This window comes from Taeniopygia guttata, chromosome 28 (assembly GCF_048771995.1).
Source record: "Taeniopygia guttata chromosome 28, bTaeGut7.mat, whole genome shotgun sequence".
Classification (NCBI taxonomy): domain Eukaryota; kingdom Metazoa; phylum Chordata; class Aves; order Passeriformes; family Estrildidae; genus Taeniopygia; species Taeniopygia guttata.
This window is the reverse complement of record NC_133053.1, coordinates 619,781-633,654: the sequence shown is the minus strand read 5'-3', so window position 1 is coordinate 633,654 and position 13,874 is coordinate 619,781. Positions and strand designations below refer to the sequence as shown.

At 47.9% G+C, this 13,874-nt stretch overlaps 1 protein-coding gene across 7 annotated transcripts in view; it reads left to right on the top strand.

Moving 5' to 3' along the window:
* The window catches only part of CRTC1 (CREB regulated transcription coactivator 1), a 42,395-nt gene that overhangs the window by 20,134 nt on the left and 8,387 nt on the right, over positions 1–13,874 (top strand). For 4 of the 7 annotated variants that reach the window (XR_012052146.1, XM_030257144.4, XM_030257140.4 and 1 more), the window contains 9 exons: positions 1,444–1,581; positions 2,627–2,688; positions 3,453–3,547; positions 4,598–4,683; positions 5,072–5,115; positions 6,239–6,462; positions 9,358–9,494; positions 10,281–10,532; positions 12,656–12,757. Coding sequence is in view for 6 of the 7 variants with exons in the window: in XM_030257144.4 (XP_030113004.1) it covers positions 1,444–1,581; positions 2,627–2,688; positions 3,453–3,547; positions 4,598–4,683; positions 5,072–5,115; positions 6,239–6,462; positions 9,358–9,494; positions 10,281–10,532; positions 12,656–12,757 (1,140 nt within the window). In the remaining variant the exon portion in view is untranslated. The remainder of the gene's footprint in view (positions 1–1,443; positions 1,582–2,626; positions 2,689–3,452; positions 3,548–4,597; positions 4,684–5,071; positions 5,116–6,238; positions 6,463–9,357; positions 9,495–10,280; positions 10,533–12,655; positions 12,758–13,874) is intronic. The other 3 variants (XM_030257141.4, XM_030257143.4, XM_030257145.4) reach the window with 2 other exon arrangements.

Here is a 13,874-nt window from a genome sequence, read left to right as displayed (position 1 = left end):
GAAAAAAGGAGGAGTTTGAGACCTTTTGTCACTTTGGAATGATGAATATTCCCACTTGTGTGTGGGGATTGTTGCTCAGTGCTTGCAGCAGAGATTAAAGCACCGTGTTTGAATTTAAAACCCTTAAAATTGAGATTCTGTTTGAGATTTCTCAGCCAAGTGAGGAAGTGAGGAACAAACCTCATGATTTGAAGTCCTGTAAAAAGTCACTGGGCTCCTTTCTAGTCCCCTGTTGCCTTAAATATTCTGCTGCATATAAAATGTTGGCCCTGAAATGAGAAAATAAACACCACAGCCCCTCTGCAGCTCTGTTAACACAGCCTGTGTGTGCAGAGAGGGTGAGGAGCCCAATGTTTGCTGAAGAGAAAAGAGTTTAAAATAGTAGAAAGACTCTTTAAAAAGTTCATACAAACAAAGCCTTTCAAAATAAATGCAAAGCTTTATAGAAATAATCTTTTCAACAGCCAAAGCTGACACTTGGAAAAAAAAAGAAAAGCAAAAAAAAAAAAAAGAAAAAAGGGATGAATGTGGAAGCCAGATGGTTTCATGGCTTGGCAGACAGGACAGTGCATTTGCCACGTGCAGCACCTGAATGGAGGAGGAAATTTTGGATTTCCAAACAGATGGTGTTGAGGGACTCAGCAAAGCTGTTCACATTGGCAGGGAGCGCAGGGCTGGGGAGGATTTTTCTCCCTGGAGACCCATAAATTGCTGGTGGAGTACGAGCAGAGATTGACCCCTCGATACTTCCTTTGTCCCCCCGGTACAGCCTGGGAAGGGCTGTGGAAAATGTGAAAGTTTTCCAGTTTAGCCTGGGAATTCATCTTCCCTGTCCTTCCCCTGCCATCCTCCTGCTCTGAGCTCATCTGCTCAGGATGTCGGTGAGATAAGAGTCCAGGTGGGATCATCCCACCTCGGGTCACTGAAGGAGCTGAAAATCACTTCAAAACCATCCGACAGAGGAGGAAGGAAACTGCTTTTCTTTTTCTTTTAATTCTCTCAGTGTCCCCTTGAAATAAATCTGCTGCAAGGAGGGGTGAGAGGCAGCCTGGGAGCAGGCAGCGTGGCCTGGGGAATGCTGAGCTCAGCGTGCAGCCCCTCCCTGCATCTCCTGCCCCGGGCTGGGCTCTGGATGTCGGCATGTTCCTCCCGTGCACCCTGCATGCTGCACCAAGGGCATGTGGCAGCGGCTGGCACTCCTGCCACCTCAGCCCGGGGCTCCAGGGCTGCCCGGGAGTGAGGGCAGCTCCAGCATGGCCCCTCTGGAGGAGGCAGCTTTCCCAAAAAGCTGTCGGAGGAAAAGCAAAACCACGCAAGGTGCACCTCTCGTTCTGAGTGATGCCTTGGAGCGAGCCAGCCTGGCACAGGAGGAGGAGGAGGAGGAGGAGGAGGCTCTGGGCAGGCTGGGGCTGTTTCCCTGTCTAACCCCTGTGTCTCTCCCAGACCCCGTTCCAGTCGTCGGCGCTGGACACGAGCAGGACCACGCGGCACCACGGGCTGGTGGACAGAGTGTACCGGGAGCGGAACCGCCTGGGCTCGCCCCACCGCCGCCCGCTCTCCGTGGACAAGCACGGCCGGCAGATATCCTTGGGAGCAGGGCAGCCAGCATCCCTCCCCTCTGCTCCCCATGGGTGCCACACCACCAGCATCCCTCCCCTCTGCTCCCATGGGTGCCACACCACCACCACAGGTCCCTTCTGCTCCCATGGGTGCCACACCACCACCACCGGTCCCTTCTGCTCCCCTCTCCCCCAGCAGCGGAGTCACTTCCCAGTTCCATGTCCCTGCTTTTCCCAAGCCATGATCTGTTCCCAAAACAGCTCCTGTTTGTAAAGTCAGGGCTCACCTTCGCTCAGCCTCCGTGGGGATGATCCCCGTGCACCCAGCAGGGCTCACGCAGGGCACGGGTGCCCTGTCAGTTTGGTGGCCTTCTCTGATGGGGCTGCTGCCATCCTCAGCTGGGCTCATGTGACACGTTTGGCTCTGTCCCACGGCATATCCAGTGTCTAAACTGGGCTTGAAGGATGGAGCAGTGGATCAGGAGTTGACTGGATGGATGTGTCCAAAGCGTTCTGGTCCCAGCTCTGTCCAAGTGCACACCAGTGACAAGTGGTGTCCTCAGAGCTGGTCTGGGGACATTTAAGGGTGACAAGGACAGTGGGATTGGGTGCACCCTGTCAGCTCTGGGTCCTCTCCTTGCAACCCAAACCATTCCAGGATTCCTGGAAAGGTCAGGGCTGTCCTGGGGAAATGGAGTTTCCCTCAGAGCTGAGCAAGCCGAGCCCAGGGTTCTCCTTTGCAGCTCCTCATGCATTTCAGTGCAGGCTGTTGGCATTTGGGGATGGGGATGAGCTGAGCCTTTCTGGCAGGTTTAAAATCACCTGGGGCTGGAGGGGATGTGTGACAGGAGGGTGGAGGCACCAGCAGTTAAATCCATGGAAAAGGTGGGAGGATTTTTACTGCTCAGACATTCCAACAATCCAAATAACACTTTGGGTTGAGATCCTTTTACAGTTCCCCATAGAGAATCTGTGAGTTTAGTGGCTCTGGCGGGATAATTGGAATTATTCTTGGGAAGAGAAGTCCTGCTGGAGTGGGAAGTGTTGCTGCCTTAACCCTGGCCCACGTGGACAGCTGTCCCTATGGCACCGTGTACCTGTCACCGCCGTCGGACACGAGCTGGAGGAGGTGGGTGCCACTCCTGGGGCTGTTCTCTGGCCCTGCAGCAGCTTGCAGCTCTGCCTTTTCAAAGTCACTAACAGCTTGCAATTCAGTACTGCTCCTGTTAGATGAGCTTTAAAATCCAGGTGGCTGCAAGTGATACTTGAATGTAATGGTACCTTTTTAAAGGTAAATCCTTAATCTGTAAAACTCCTTAAAAAGCTGTAAAAATCCAGATTTTCCCAGGCACAGCCCAAGACTTGGATATTTCTCTGGGTGCAGAAACTGGGCTGGGCATGTTCCAGCGGGAAGGAACACAGAGTTACACTTTGAGGGTGGCCACACTCACAGAGTTCATCCTGAGCTGTGCTGGCCATGGAAATTCCCATCTCCACAACATCCTGAACCATTCCTTTTCCTCCTCCCAGCCAGGAATGTTTGTTTTAACCACCACAATAACCAAAGTATGGCTAAACAGCTTAAATTGGCATTATTTGATCTTGTTTAATCTGAACAAAGCAGATAAAACTCTGTTCTAACAAGGGCAACCAATTTATCCTGTGTTCCTCTCAATCCCATTATTGAAACAATCGTTCTTCAAACTTGAACTAATTGTTCTGCAAATTGATTGTTTCACAAGGAAATTCTGCCTGGTTTCTGCCATATAGAGAGTTTTGGGTTTTAATGCACAATATTGAGGTTTTACCGAGTTGTTGCTTTTATCTGAGAGGAAAATTATTTTATTGAGCGAAGCTGACAATAAAAATATTGTGGGTTTTGCTTTCTCTCAGGACAAACTCTGATTCTGCCTTGCACCAGAGCACCATGACCCCAGCTCAGCAGGAATCCTTTTCAGGAGGGTCACAGGACATGCAGCAGAAAAGAGGTGAGCAGAAAAATAAAATAAAAGATAAAAAGATTTATAAGAATGGTTTGGGCTCCATGTTTTTGTAAAATTCAGGAGTGCTGACACTTCTGTGACACAGCACTTGGGTCACGTTCACCCTGCTGGGTGCTGAAATCCAGGAAGAAATGACACAAAACGAAGGGAGAAGATTTTCCTGAGCCCCAGAGTTTGTCATTCCTGCCCTGGGACTCCGGTGCTGAGTTCTGAGCTCTCCTGGAGCAGCTGGAATTCCAAAAATTCCAGTCAGGGACACACAGGGAAGGAGCAGAGGCTTCACCTCCAGTTTATACCTGTTGGGGGGATCCCCATGGAGGAGGCAAATTCCAAAGGATCCCAGAACAATTCCAGAGGATCCCAGAACAATTCCAGGCTGGATCCCAGAACAATTCCAGAGGATCCCAGAAGAATTCCAGGCTGGATCCCAGAACAATTCCAGAGGATCCCAGAACAATTCCAGGCTGGATACCAGAACAATTCCAAAGGATCCCAGAACAATTCCAGGCTGGATCCCAGAGCAATTCCAGAGGATCCCAGAACAATTCCAGGCTGGAGCAGCTCTGGCACCCTCAGTTCTGGTGCCCTCTGCTGGGCCCTGCTCCAGCTCCAGCTCCGGAAAATCAGGAATTGCTCATCCCGAAGGGTTTTCCAGCCTTCAAATGCCCTGATCCTAAATAAAACTCCCGAATTTAATCCTTCCACAAACACCCAGCAAACACCGAAATCCTGTGAACTTCCAGGAATCAGGTAAGTTCTCAGCAGGTTTTATTTTAAAAGCACCGAGATCTCTGAGAAAAACCAAGGATGGAATTTCCTCTTGCAACAACAGAATTCAACTGTTTCATCCTCCTTGAGAATTGAAACTTTGTAAGATTTTCCCAAAGGTTCAACTTCCAAGGAGCTGAAGATTATTGATTATTAATTATTTTTAAATTATTTTTATTATTTTTATTTTTATTTAAAAATATTTTATTATTTTAAAAATTATTTTAATGATTAATCTTCTTTTTTTTTTTTTTTTTTTTTTTTTAGTTTTATTGCTGACTGTCCCTGGAATGGAAGAAACCACCTCTGATGCAGACAAAAGCCTCTCTAAGCAAGGCTGGGACACTAAAAAGGTGGGAATTGCACCTTTCAAAGGCTGGAAATGTTATTTTTTGAATAGATTAAGATAAATGAATGCTTAATTAATAACCTAGGTGAGGTTGGAGATGAAATGCTGTGTTTAAGCACAAAAAATAAACATTAGAGCAGAAGGAGCATTGGATGGGTGTGAACACAGCCTTAGTTGTATGAGGAGAAACTCCTTAAATTTAAAATTTGTTGGGTCAATAAAGCAAAAATAAAAAAGATAAATATCTTTTAAGAGATAAAAATAATAAATATCTTCGAAGAGCTGCCAGATCTGGCACAGAAATGCCGAAATTCAACAGATAAATTGAAATCTCCCTGAGGCAATACCCTCCAGCAGCATCTTTGGTTTGAAATATTTCTCTTTTATTTCAGGCTGGGTCATCGAGACCTAAATCCTGTGAAGTTCCAGGAATCAAGTGAGTCCTCAGCAATTTTTATTTTAAAAGCACTGAGATCTCTAAGAAAAACCGGGGATGGAATTTCCTCTTGCTTTGGAATTTTCTGGGAAGGTTCTGGGTACACAACAACACCCTTTGAGGGCCTGGAATAAGAATACCAAAAAAAAAAAGTCTAAAAATATGTTACAAAATATGTTAAAATATAAAAAATATTCTAAAATATGTAAGAATATAAAAAATCTTACATAAAAATGTATTCTTACAAAAAACTTCATAAAAATATATTTATAAAAATATATTTATAAAAATATATTCTTTATGGAATTCTTTGTTAAATGCATTTTAAAAAGTCAAAAATATCTGTGTTATGGAATTCCTTGTTAAAAACATTTCCAAGAGCTCGAAAAATTTTCTTCATAAAATTTTCTTGTTAAATACAAGCTTTAAAAAGTCTTCTTCATGAATTTCTCTTGTTAAATACATTTTAAAAACCACAAATTTTAATACTAATTTAAAAACTCTTAGTAAAATTTTAATAAAAATATTGTAAAATCTTACTAAAATTTTAATAAATTTAAAAAATATTAATAACATTTTAATTAAAAAATTTAAAGAACATTAATAAAAACCGTTAACAATCTTCATAAAAATCTAACAAAAATTTCAAAATACTTAAAAAATTTTAATAAAAATTTAAGAAAAATCTTAATAATTAAAGAATCTTAATAAAATATTAATAAAAGTTTTAGAGAATCTTAATAAAATTTTAATTTAAATTTTAAAAATTTTAATAAAATTTTAATTTAAAATTAAAAGAATTTAATAAAAATTTAATAAAGTAATAAAAAGTAATAAAAATTTAATTAACATTTAATTAAAATTTAATTAAAATTTAATAAAAATTTAATTAAAATTTTAAAGACGCTTAATAAAATTTTAATTTAAAATTTAAAAATTTGAGTAAAATTTTAATTTAAATTTTAAAAATTTGAATAAAATTAAAAAAAAAATTAAAGAATCTTAATAAAATTTAAATTTAAATTTTAAAAACTTAAATAAAAACCTTAATAAAATTTCCTTGGGACATAAGCTGTCGAAGTCTCTCTGCGGCCCGAAATGCCAGTGTGTTCTCTCCGCGCAGCATTTTCCCGTCGGCGGAGCAGGAGGGCGGCGCGGCGGCGCTGGTGCCGGCCGCTCACAGCACGGGCGGCTCCCTGCCCGACCTCAGCAACATCCACTTCCCCTCGCCGCTGCCCACGCCGCTGGACCCCGAGGAGGCGCCGTTCCCTGCCCTCAGCAGCTCGGGCAGCGCCGGGAGCCTGGCTGCCAACCTGACCCAGCTGGGCATCGGCTCTGCCAGCCCCGGTGAGCCCGTGGTACTGCCAGGGAGTGCTGAGAGCCTGGCTGCCAACCTGACCCAGCCAGGTATCGGCTCTGCCAGCCCCGGTGAGCTCATGGTACTGCCAGGGAGTGCCAGGGAGTGCCAGGATCCTGGCTGCCAACCTGACCCAGCTGGGCATCGGCTCTGCCAGCCCTGGTGAGCTCATGGTACTGCCCATGGTACTGCCAGGGTACTGCCCATGGTACTGCCAGGGTACTGCCCATGGTACTGCCAGGGAGCTCTGGGAGCCTGGCTGCCAACCTGACCCAGCTGGGCATCGGCTCTGCCAGCCCTGGTGAGCCACGGGGGGCTGAGAGTGCCAGGAGTGCCAGGATCCTGGCTGGCAACCTGACCTAGCCGGATATCGGCTCTGCCATTCCGGATGAGCCTGTGGTACTGCCCATGGTACTGCCAGGGAGCTCTGGGAGCCTGGCTGCCAGCCTGACCCAGCTGGGCATCGGCTCTGCCAGCCCCGGTGAGCTCATGGTACTGCCCATGGTACTGCCAGGATGTGCCAGGGAGTGCCAGGAGTGCCAGGAGCCCAGCTGGCAACCTGACCCAGCCGGGCATCGGCTCTGCCAGCCCCGGTGAGCCACGGGGGGCTGGGGACACTGGGAGCCTGGCTGGCAGCCTGACCCAGATGGGTATCGGCTCTGCCAGCCCCAGTGAGCCCATGGTACTGCCCATGGTACTGCCAGGGAGTGCCAGGAGTGCCGGGATCCTGGCTGCCAACCTGACCCAGCCGGGCATCGGCTCTGCCATCCAGGGTGAACCCCCGGCTGCCAGGGCGTGCAAACATGAGAGTTTGTGTTCACCCACAGGACCTTTATCTTGTGTTCTTGATGCCCAAATCTGTGTTTTTTGGGGTTTATTTTTGGGTCTTTTTTTATGTTTTTTTTAAAAAAAAATTTGAATTTTTAATGTTTGGGTCACTTGGAGCTGCTCGTGCTGAACCCCAGCAGCCCCGGTGGTATGGGAATATCTCCAGGAGACACCTGCCCTAAAATTTGGGGAATTATTTCCCAGAGGGAATTTGGCTTCACTGCTGCTTGGTATTATATGGACAAAAAAAATGGGAGTTTGTGTTTAGTTACAGGACCTTTATGTCCTGTTCTTGATGCTTTTTTGGGATTGGTTTTGGGGTCTTTTTACGATTTTTTTTTTTTTTAATTTTTAAAAATTGTTTTTATGCTTTTCCTCTCTTGGAATTCCCTGTGCTGACTCCCACCATCCCGTGTTTTATGGGAATATTTCCAGAAGCCCTTTTGTTTCCTTCAAAAAAGCAATTTTTTTTCATGTGAGGATCCTTTTGAAGTCAATTCTTGATTAATATTTTAATTATTAATTGTTATTTTTAAAGTAATTTCACTGATAAATAACGATTAAGAGGGTTTTTGTTTTTGTTTTTTTTAAATTATCAGTGACAGTTGCAAGTCTGTTGATTCCTAGAATAGAAATGAGGAGTTGTATCCAAAAATACAAATATATTTCCTGTGCTGGGCAGGATTCCCTTTCCCACTTCTCCTGGGTTGGGAGGAGGAAATGACTGATCAGGTGCTGGCTGAGCAGGTCAGCTGGGGAAGGAAAAGAGAATTTAACCATTTAAAGGGTTTGACCATTTGGGGACTTTCATCATCCCTGGAAAAGTTTTTTGGGCTGCAAAGTTTCAGGGATGGGTTTAGAAACCAGGATTTCAGCCACAGTGGATCTCCACAAGTTTTTTCCCCATAATTAGCAGAGTAAATGATGTAAACCCAAAGCGGTGAGTCTGAAACTGCTTTGAGAACATTCCCTGATCTGTCAAAGACAGCCCAAATTCAGGATTTGCTCACTGATTTCATTCCAGCTTCTCTCTGCAGGTGACCCCACACTTCATCCATTGCCCCACTCAGCTTTTCCTCTTTCCAAACCCATTTTCCCAACCTTCCCTTGCTGCTAAAACCTCCCTGGAGGCTCCTGTGCCCTGCTCAGTGCCCGGGCTGTGGGCACCGGCCGGGTGCCAGCAGCTGGGGCCAGGAGGAGCTGGTGCCGGGCTGGGCACCTGCCTGGGCACCTGCCGGGGCACCTGCCTGCCCGCAGCCCCTTCTCCTGCTGCCTCCTGGCATCCTGGCCTTCCTGGCTCGCTGGCAGCCTGCCTGGAGCCCTGAGCTCTGCCAGTGCCCGGGAGCTGCTCCTCCCCGGCAGCTCTGGGGAGCAGCTCACGCTGCCCTGGCCTCAGATCCTTCCCTCACGTCCTCTGGGGTGAAGCAGGAAAGAGGGGAGCTTTCTAAACTCCCGGGTTTTTGGTTTGATCTGGACAAAACGATCATGTTTGGGTTGTTTGTCCTCACCCCGTGCTGGGTCGTGGCTCTTGGGAGTGTGGTGGACATTTCCTGCCCTGCTGTGCCATTAAAAGCGGGGCTCTTCCTGCATAACCAGTTCTGCTTTTTCCATTCGAGAGGTGTTTGCTTTTGCAGTACCTCAGGTGCCCTCTGATAAGCCTGGTTCCAGGATTTGTTATCTCATTCCCTGAGTCTGAGCTCACACAAAGAAAACAGAACCTGCTCTTCCTGGGCTGGGCAAGTGCAGGGCCTGTGGTGCCTGGAACTGCTGAGGCTGCTCTGCCTCTTCCAATTCCTCATCCTGGCCACCAACCCGACCAGCCGTGCCTGGGCCTGAGCCAGAACAACCCACAGGACTCTTCCTCTCATCCCGATGCTCTTCAGCCTGACCAAATTAATTACAAATCACCTAATGAGCTCCCGCCCGATGGGCCGTGGCGCCTCGGCTGTGCCCGCTCAGGCCGCTCTTCTCTCCGGGTTTCGGGAGTTGTTTTGGGCACAGAGCTCAGCAGGGCCTCGCTGTGTCCCTGCTGAGGGGGGTTCTGTTTCTGTTCCCAGCAGGAATGACGACGACGCCGGCCCCGTCCCAGCACCGCCAGCCCAGCGTCAGCCCCCTGTCCTTGGGCACGGACTCGCGGCGGCCTCAGTCCCAGCAAATGTCCCCCACGCTGTCCCCGCTGTCACCCATCACTCAGGTAGGACCTGGGCAATTCAGGCTTTCCAATCACAGCTTCATTGGCTTCGTCTGCTTCATCAGAGAGCCACGGGGGCATTGGGAAGGAATTCCTGGCTGGGGGAGTGAGAGGCGAATGGGAAGGAATTCCCAGAGAAGCTGTGGCTGCTCCATCCCTGGAAATGTCCAAGGCCAGGTTGGGCTGGGTTTGGGGAAGCCTGGCATTGTAAAAAGTGTCCCTGCCCATGGGACAAGATCAGCTTTAAGGTCCTTTCCAGTCCAAACCATTCCATGATTCCATGAACTTTATCTCTTGTTCTATAATTTCCTGTTTTAAAGGTGTTACTTAATTCAGAGCCTTAAAACAGGAGAGGTTTGTAGAGGGGACAGATTTTACTTCCCCTTTTCTAGAGCTGTGCTAAAACCATCTCTTAGACCACATTTTTTTGTGTTGTCCCAAAGTGAGCTGTGAAATTTGAAAGCCATTTCTCTCTATTAGTGAGAGAAACTCAATTAACTTTTAGAATCGATTTCATGGTGGCTCTGCGACTGCCCAGGTTGGTGATTTCTGACCTTGAGATTCAACTGGGCTTTTAAAGTATTGTTTTATACAGGATGGTTTGGCTTGGAGGGAACTTAAACCTCATCCAATCCACCTCTGCCAGGGACAGGAACATCTCAGAGCAGCTTCTTGACTCTCTAAACCTTTAAATGCCATTTTTACAACACAAGCCAAGCCTGACTCCCTTTTCTTGGTGTGAAGAGGAGTCCCCTGCCGGCGTGGCTGATCCTGCTCCTTCTTTTGCAGGCCGTGGCCATGGATGCATTGTCCCTGGAGCAGCAGCTCCCCCCGTACCCCTTTTTCACCCAGACCAGCTCCCAGCAGCAGCAGCAGCCACCAGTGGCCAGTTCCCTGCCCCAGACCCCCCCTCTGCTGCAGAGCTCGGGGCTGCAGAGGGGCCCCCAGCTCCCCCCTCTGTCTGTCACGGTACCTTCCACCATCCCCCAGTCCCCTCCAGGCAGCCAGAGCCAGCCCTCCATGGGGATCGACATCAACTCGGTGAGTCTGGCAAGGGCTGTCCTTGGCAAGGGCTGGCAGTGGGCACTGGGGCTGGGAAATCAGCCTGGGCAGTCACTGGGGCTGGGAAATCAGCCTGGATGGTCACTGGGGCTGGGAAATCATGTTGGACAGTCAGTGTGGGCTGGGAAATCAGCCTGGACAGTCACTGGGGCTGGGAAATCAGCCTGGACAGTCACTGGGGCTGGGAAATCAGCCTGGACAGTCACTGGGGCTGGGAAATCAGCCTGGACAGTCACTGGGGCTGGGAAATCAGCCTGGACAGTCACTGTGGGCTGGGAAATCAGCTTGGACAACCCCGTGATCATGAGAATTATAGGGAGGCTGAAGTAAACTTCAAATTGTTTTGGTTGAATGAACCTTTTAAGTGTTTTCTACAGGAGAATTTTTATTCAATTTTGTCCCAGGTTTGATTAGACCCAGCTTAAATCTATCAGTATATACTAGGGGATTTTCAGGGTGTTCAGTGTCCCCCCAACACATCATGATACAGAGTGGGGGAGCTCCCAGAGCCTTGAGAGAGAGTCCAGCCACAACAACCATTTCCAGTCAAATGCCATCTGGAAAATCCATTTTCCAAAAGCTGTCTGGAACCAGGTATTCTCTGCAGTTTCACTACTTAGAACCCTTTTATTTCGAGGAATTTTAGAGTGTGTATTCCAAAGTGAGATTTGTGGCTGCCTCCAGTGCCCAGAAGAATTGGAGCAGGGATTTACGGACAGATCCCTTTTCCTGCTTGTTCTAACGTGGCCTGTTAGGAACTGTTGTGTCTCAGCAGCTGAAAATCCCAAATCAGGAATCACAGGCCAGGAAAGAAGGGAGATCCCAGCTCCCCCAGCCCCTGACAGGAATGGCTTTGGGAATGAGAACAAAGCAATTCTGCTGCTCTGTTGTGGATGAAAGTTTTAACAGTTGGTGCTCCTTGGGAGCAGCTGCTTCCCTTCCAGGATGGGAAGGACAGCCCAGCAGTGGAAAGGATCCCACCCCACTCAAAACCTGTCCCTGTTTTGATTCTAACCCTCATGTAGCACCAGTACAGACAATTCTGATCTCATCCTTTGCTTTCTGTGTTGCTTTCCTCATCCTAAACCTCTTTATGACCTGAACTTTTAGGCTGCTATGTTTATCTTCTAAAGAAACTCAGGTAATTCTTAAATAAACAGATTTAAAGCCACTTTGTCAAAAAGCCTTTGGAGCTGTCACAGCCTCGCTGGCAACTTCTGCACAGGTTTTGCAAAGCAGAATTGAAATTTATTTGTAGTTTGTACAACTTCTGACAGGCTGTAAGTGGCAATGCAGAGCAAAAGGGGAAATTTTCTCAGGATTTAGAGAATTAAGGGTGGAAAATTGGCAGTGCAGAGTTCTCCCATACTGCAAATCTGATTAAATTCACTGGATTGCAGGTTCTCCGCAATCACCCTTAATTTCTAATGAAAGTAAAATAAGAGGAGCTGGGCTACTCTTGATGTTAATTAGTGCAGCTTTATTTAAATACCATTAATATTATTAATTTGTTACAAACCAGGGTTCTTTATTATATGGAAAAAAACTAAATTTTTGAAAAGAACTTCTCAAGACACCTGAGAAGAGTATAAAAATCCCAGATACAAGCGTGCAGAGCACAGTGTGAATTCCCTGGGGCTGCCTGCTCCATGTCCTGGGGCGCAGTGGAGTTTGGGGCTGCGTGGGGCAGCTTTGGAGCCCAGGTTTGTCACTCAGGTGTTCTCACCTGCGCCGTGCTGGTAACACAGCTGGAGGCAGAGCAGCATCCCACTGAGCACACACGTGGGGCTGGAACTGGAACTGAAGCATGAATGACATTCTTTTTGAATTATTCCCAGCTTCCAAGACTTCTTTGCCCTAAATCCTTGGCTGACCTGATTTTATTTTTTTTTTTTAAATATATTTTGAACGGAGCATAAGTGAGAGCAGGCAGGAAATGCTCCCAGCTGTGCCTGCCCTGCGCTGGGGCTGTCCCGGAGCTGTCCCCTGTTTCTGGGGAGCTCATTGCCATGATGCTGTGTCCCCCACAGACTGTGCAGAGGGTGTTGGTGTTCTGCAGGGCTCCCTCAGGGCACGCTGTTTAACTCTGTGTTGTTCTGTAGGCCTCACTCCAGCAGTACCGCAGTAATGCTGGCTCCCCAGCCAACCAGTCTCCCACCTCTCCTGTCTCCAATCAAGGCTTCTCTCCTGGCAGCTCCCCTCAAGTAAGGGACTCTGTGCTTCCACAGGCCTTGCTTCTCGTGTGTGTTCCAGCTGGATTTCTCCATCTCTGCCCCACAGCTGTCTCACTGTGACCCGTGTGTGCCTCATGCGTCACCGCCGCCCCTCCATCCCCACTCCCACGGGGCTCAGGAGCTGCTCAGCTGCCTTGGTCAGGGAGCTCAGAACCACAGCGTCAGGCTGCTGCTGCAGCGCTGGGTGGTTTGCTTTGAGGGGAGAACCTCCAGGTGGAATCCTTTCAATTGCCAGGATCCCAGGGGAGCTGATGGGTGTGAGGTTGGGAGGGCGAGAAAGGGGGAATTTCAGTGCCTCCTGCAGCAGGAAAGCTCCTGCGGCACTAAATATTTAAATATTTGCACTAAATATCCCAAAATGATTTAGATCAGGATCTTTTCTATGTGAGAGCACACCCAGTGAGAGAAAACACTGGAGAAAATGCTCCTAAAATGAGCAGCTTGTGGCTGGCAGGGAATGGGTTCCCAGCACACTCCCTTGCATGCCAGCTGCTTTTCCTTGCTCTGCCTGTATCTCCTCGCACATCCACATGTCCTGGATGGAAATCACGACTTGGGGGAGTGTGTGATCCTCTGAAGAGCTTTTTTTTACCTGCCAGCAGCAAGACATTAAAACCAGGCAAAATTTGAAGGTGCCCCAATGTAAGAAAGTGCATTTTCAGTGCCTGATGCTGCTGAAAGAGCCCCAGCTGGCTGCTCTGGAGAATCCCACCTGGGGAAAAGAAGTGCAGGGAATTCTTCCAGAGCATCACAAGAGTCTGAAAATCCATTTTCTGTTCCATCACTGAACGTTGAAGGCTGTAAGGAGGATCCTTTCTAAATAAGTGCTGCCCCCTTCATGGTTCCCAGGCAGAAGCTCCAGGTCTCCTTCATTAGCCAGGTCATGGTAAGCTCAGCCCTGGATCCGAGTGGCAGGAATTGTCTGCATTTCCTTAACCCTGCCTTACCTGCCTCTTAACCTCTCTCTTCTGCCTGCTTCTGTGGGTTCTGCTGTGCTCTGTGTGCCTCCAGAAACCAGCACTGTCCCCTAGAGCAGAGCATGCTGCAAACTCTCAGCTCTCACTGGACAGCATGCCCAAATTTGGGG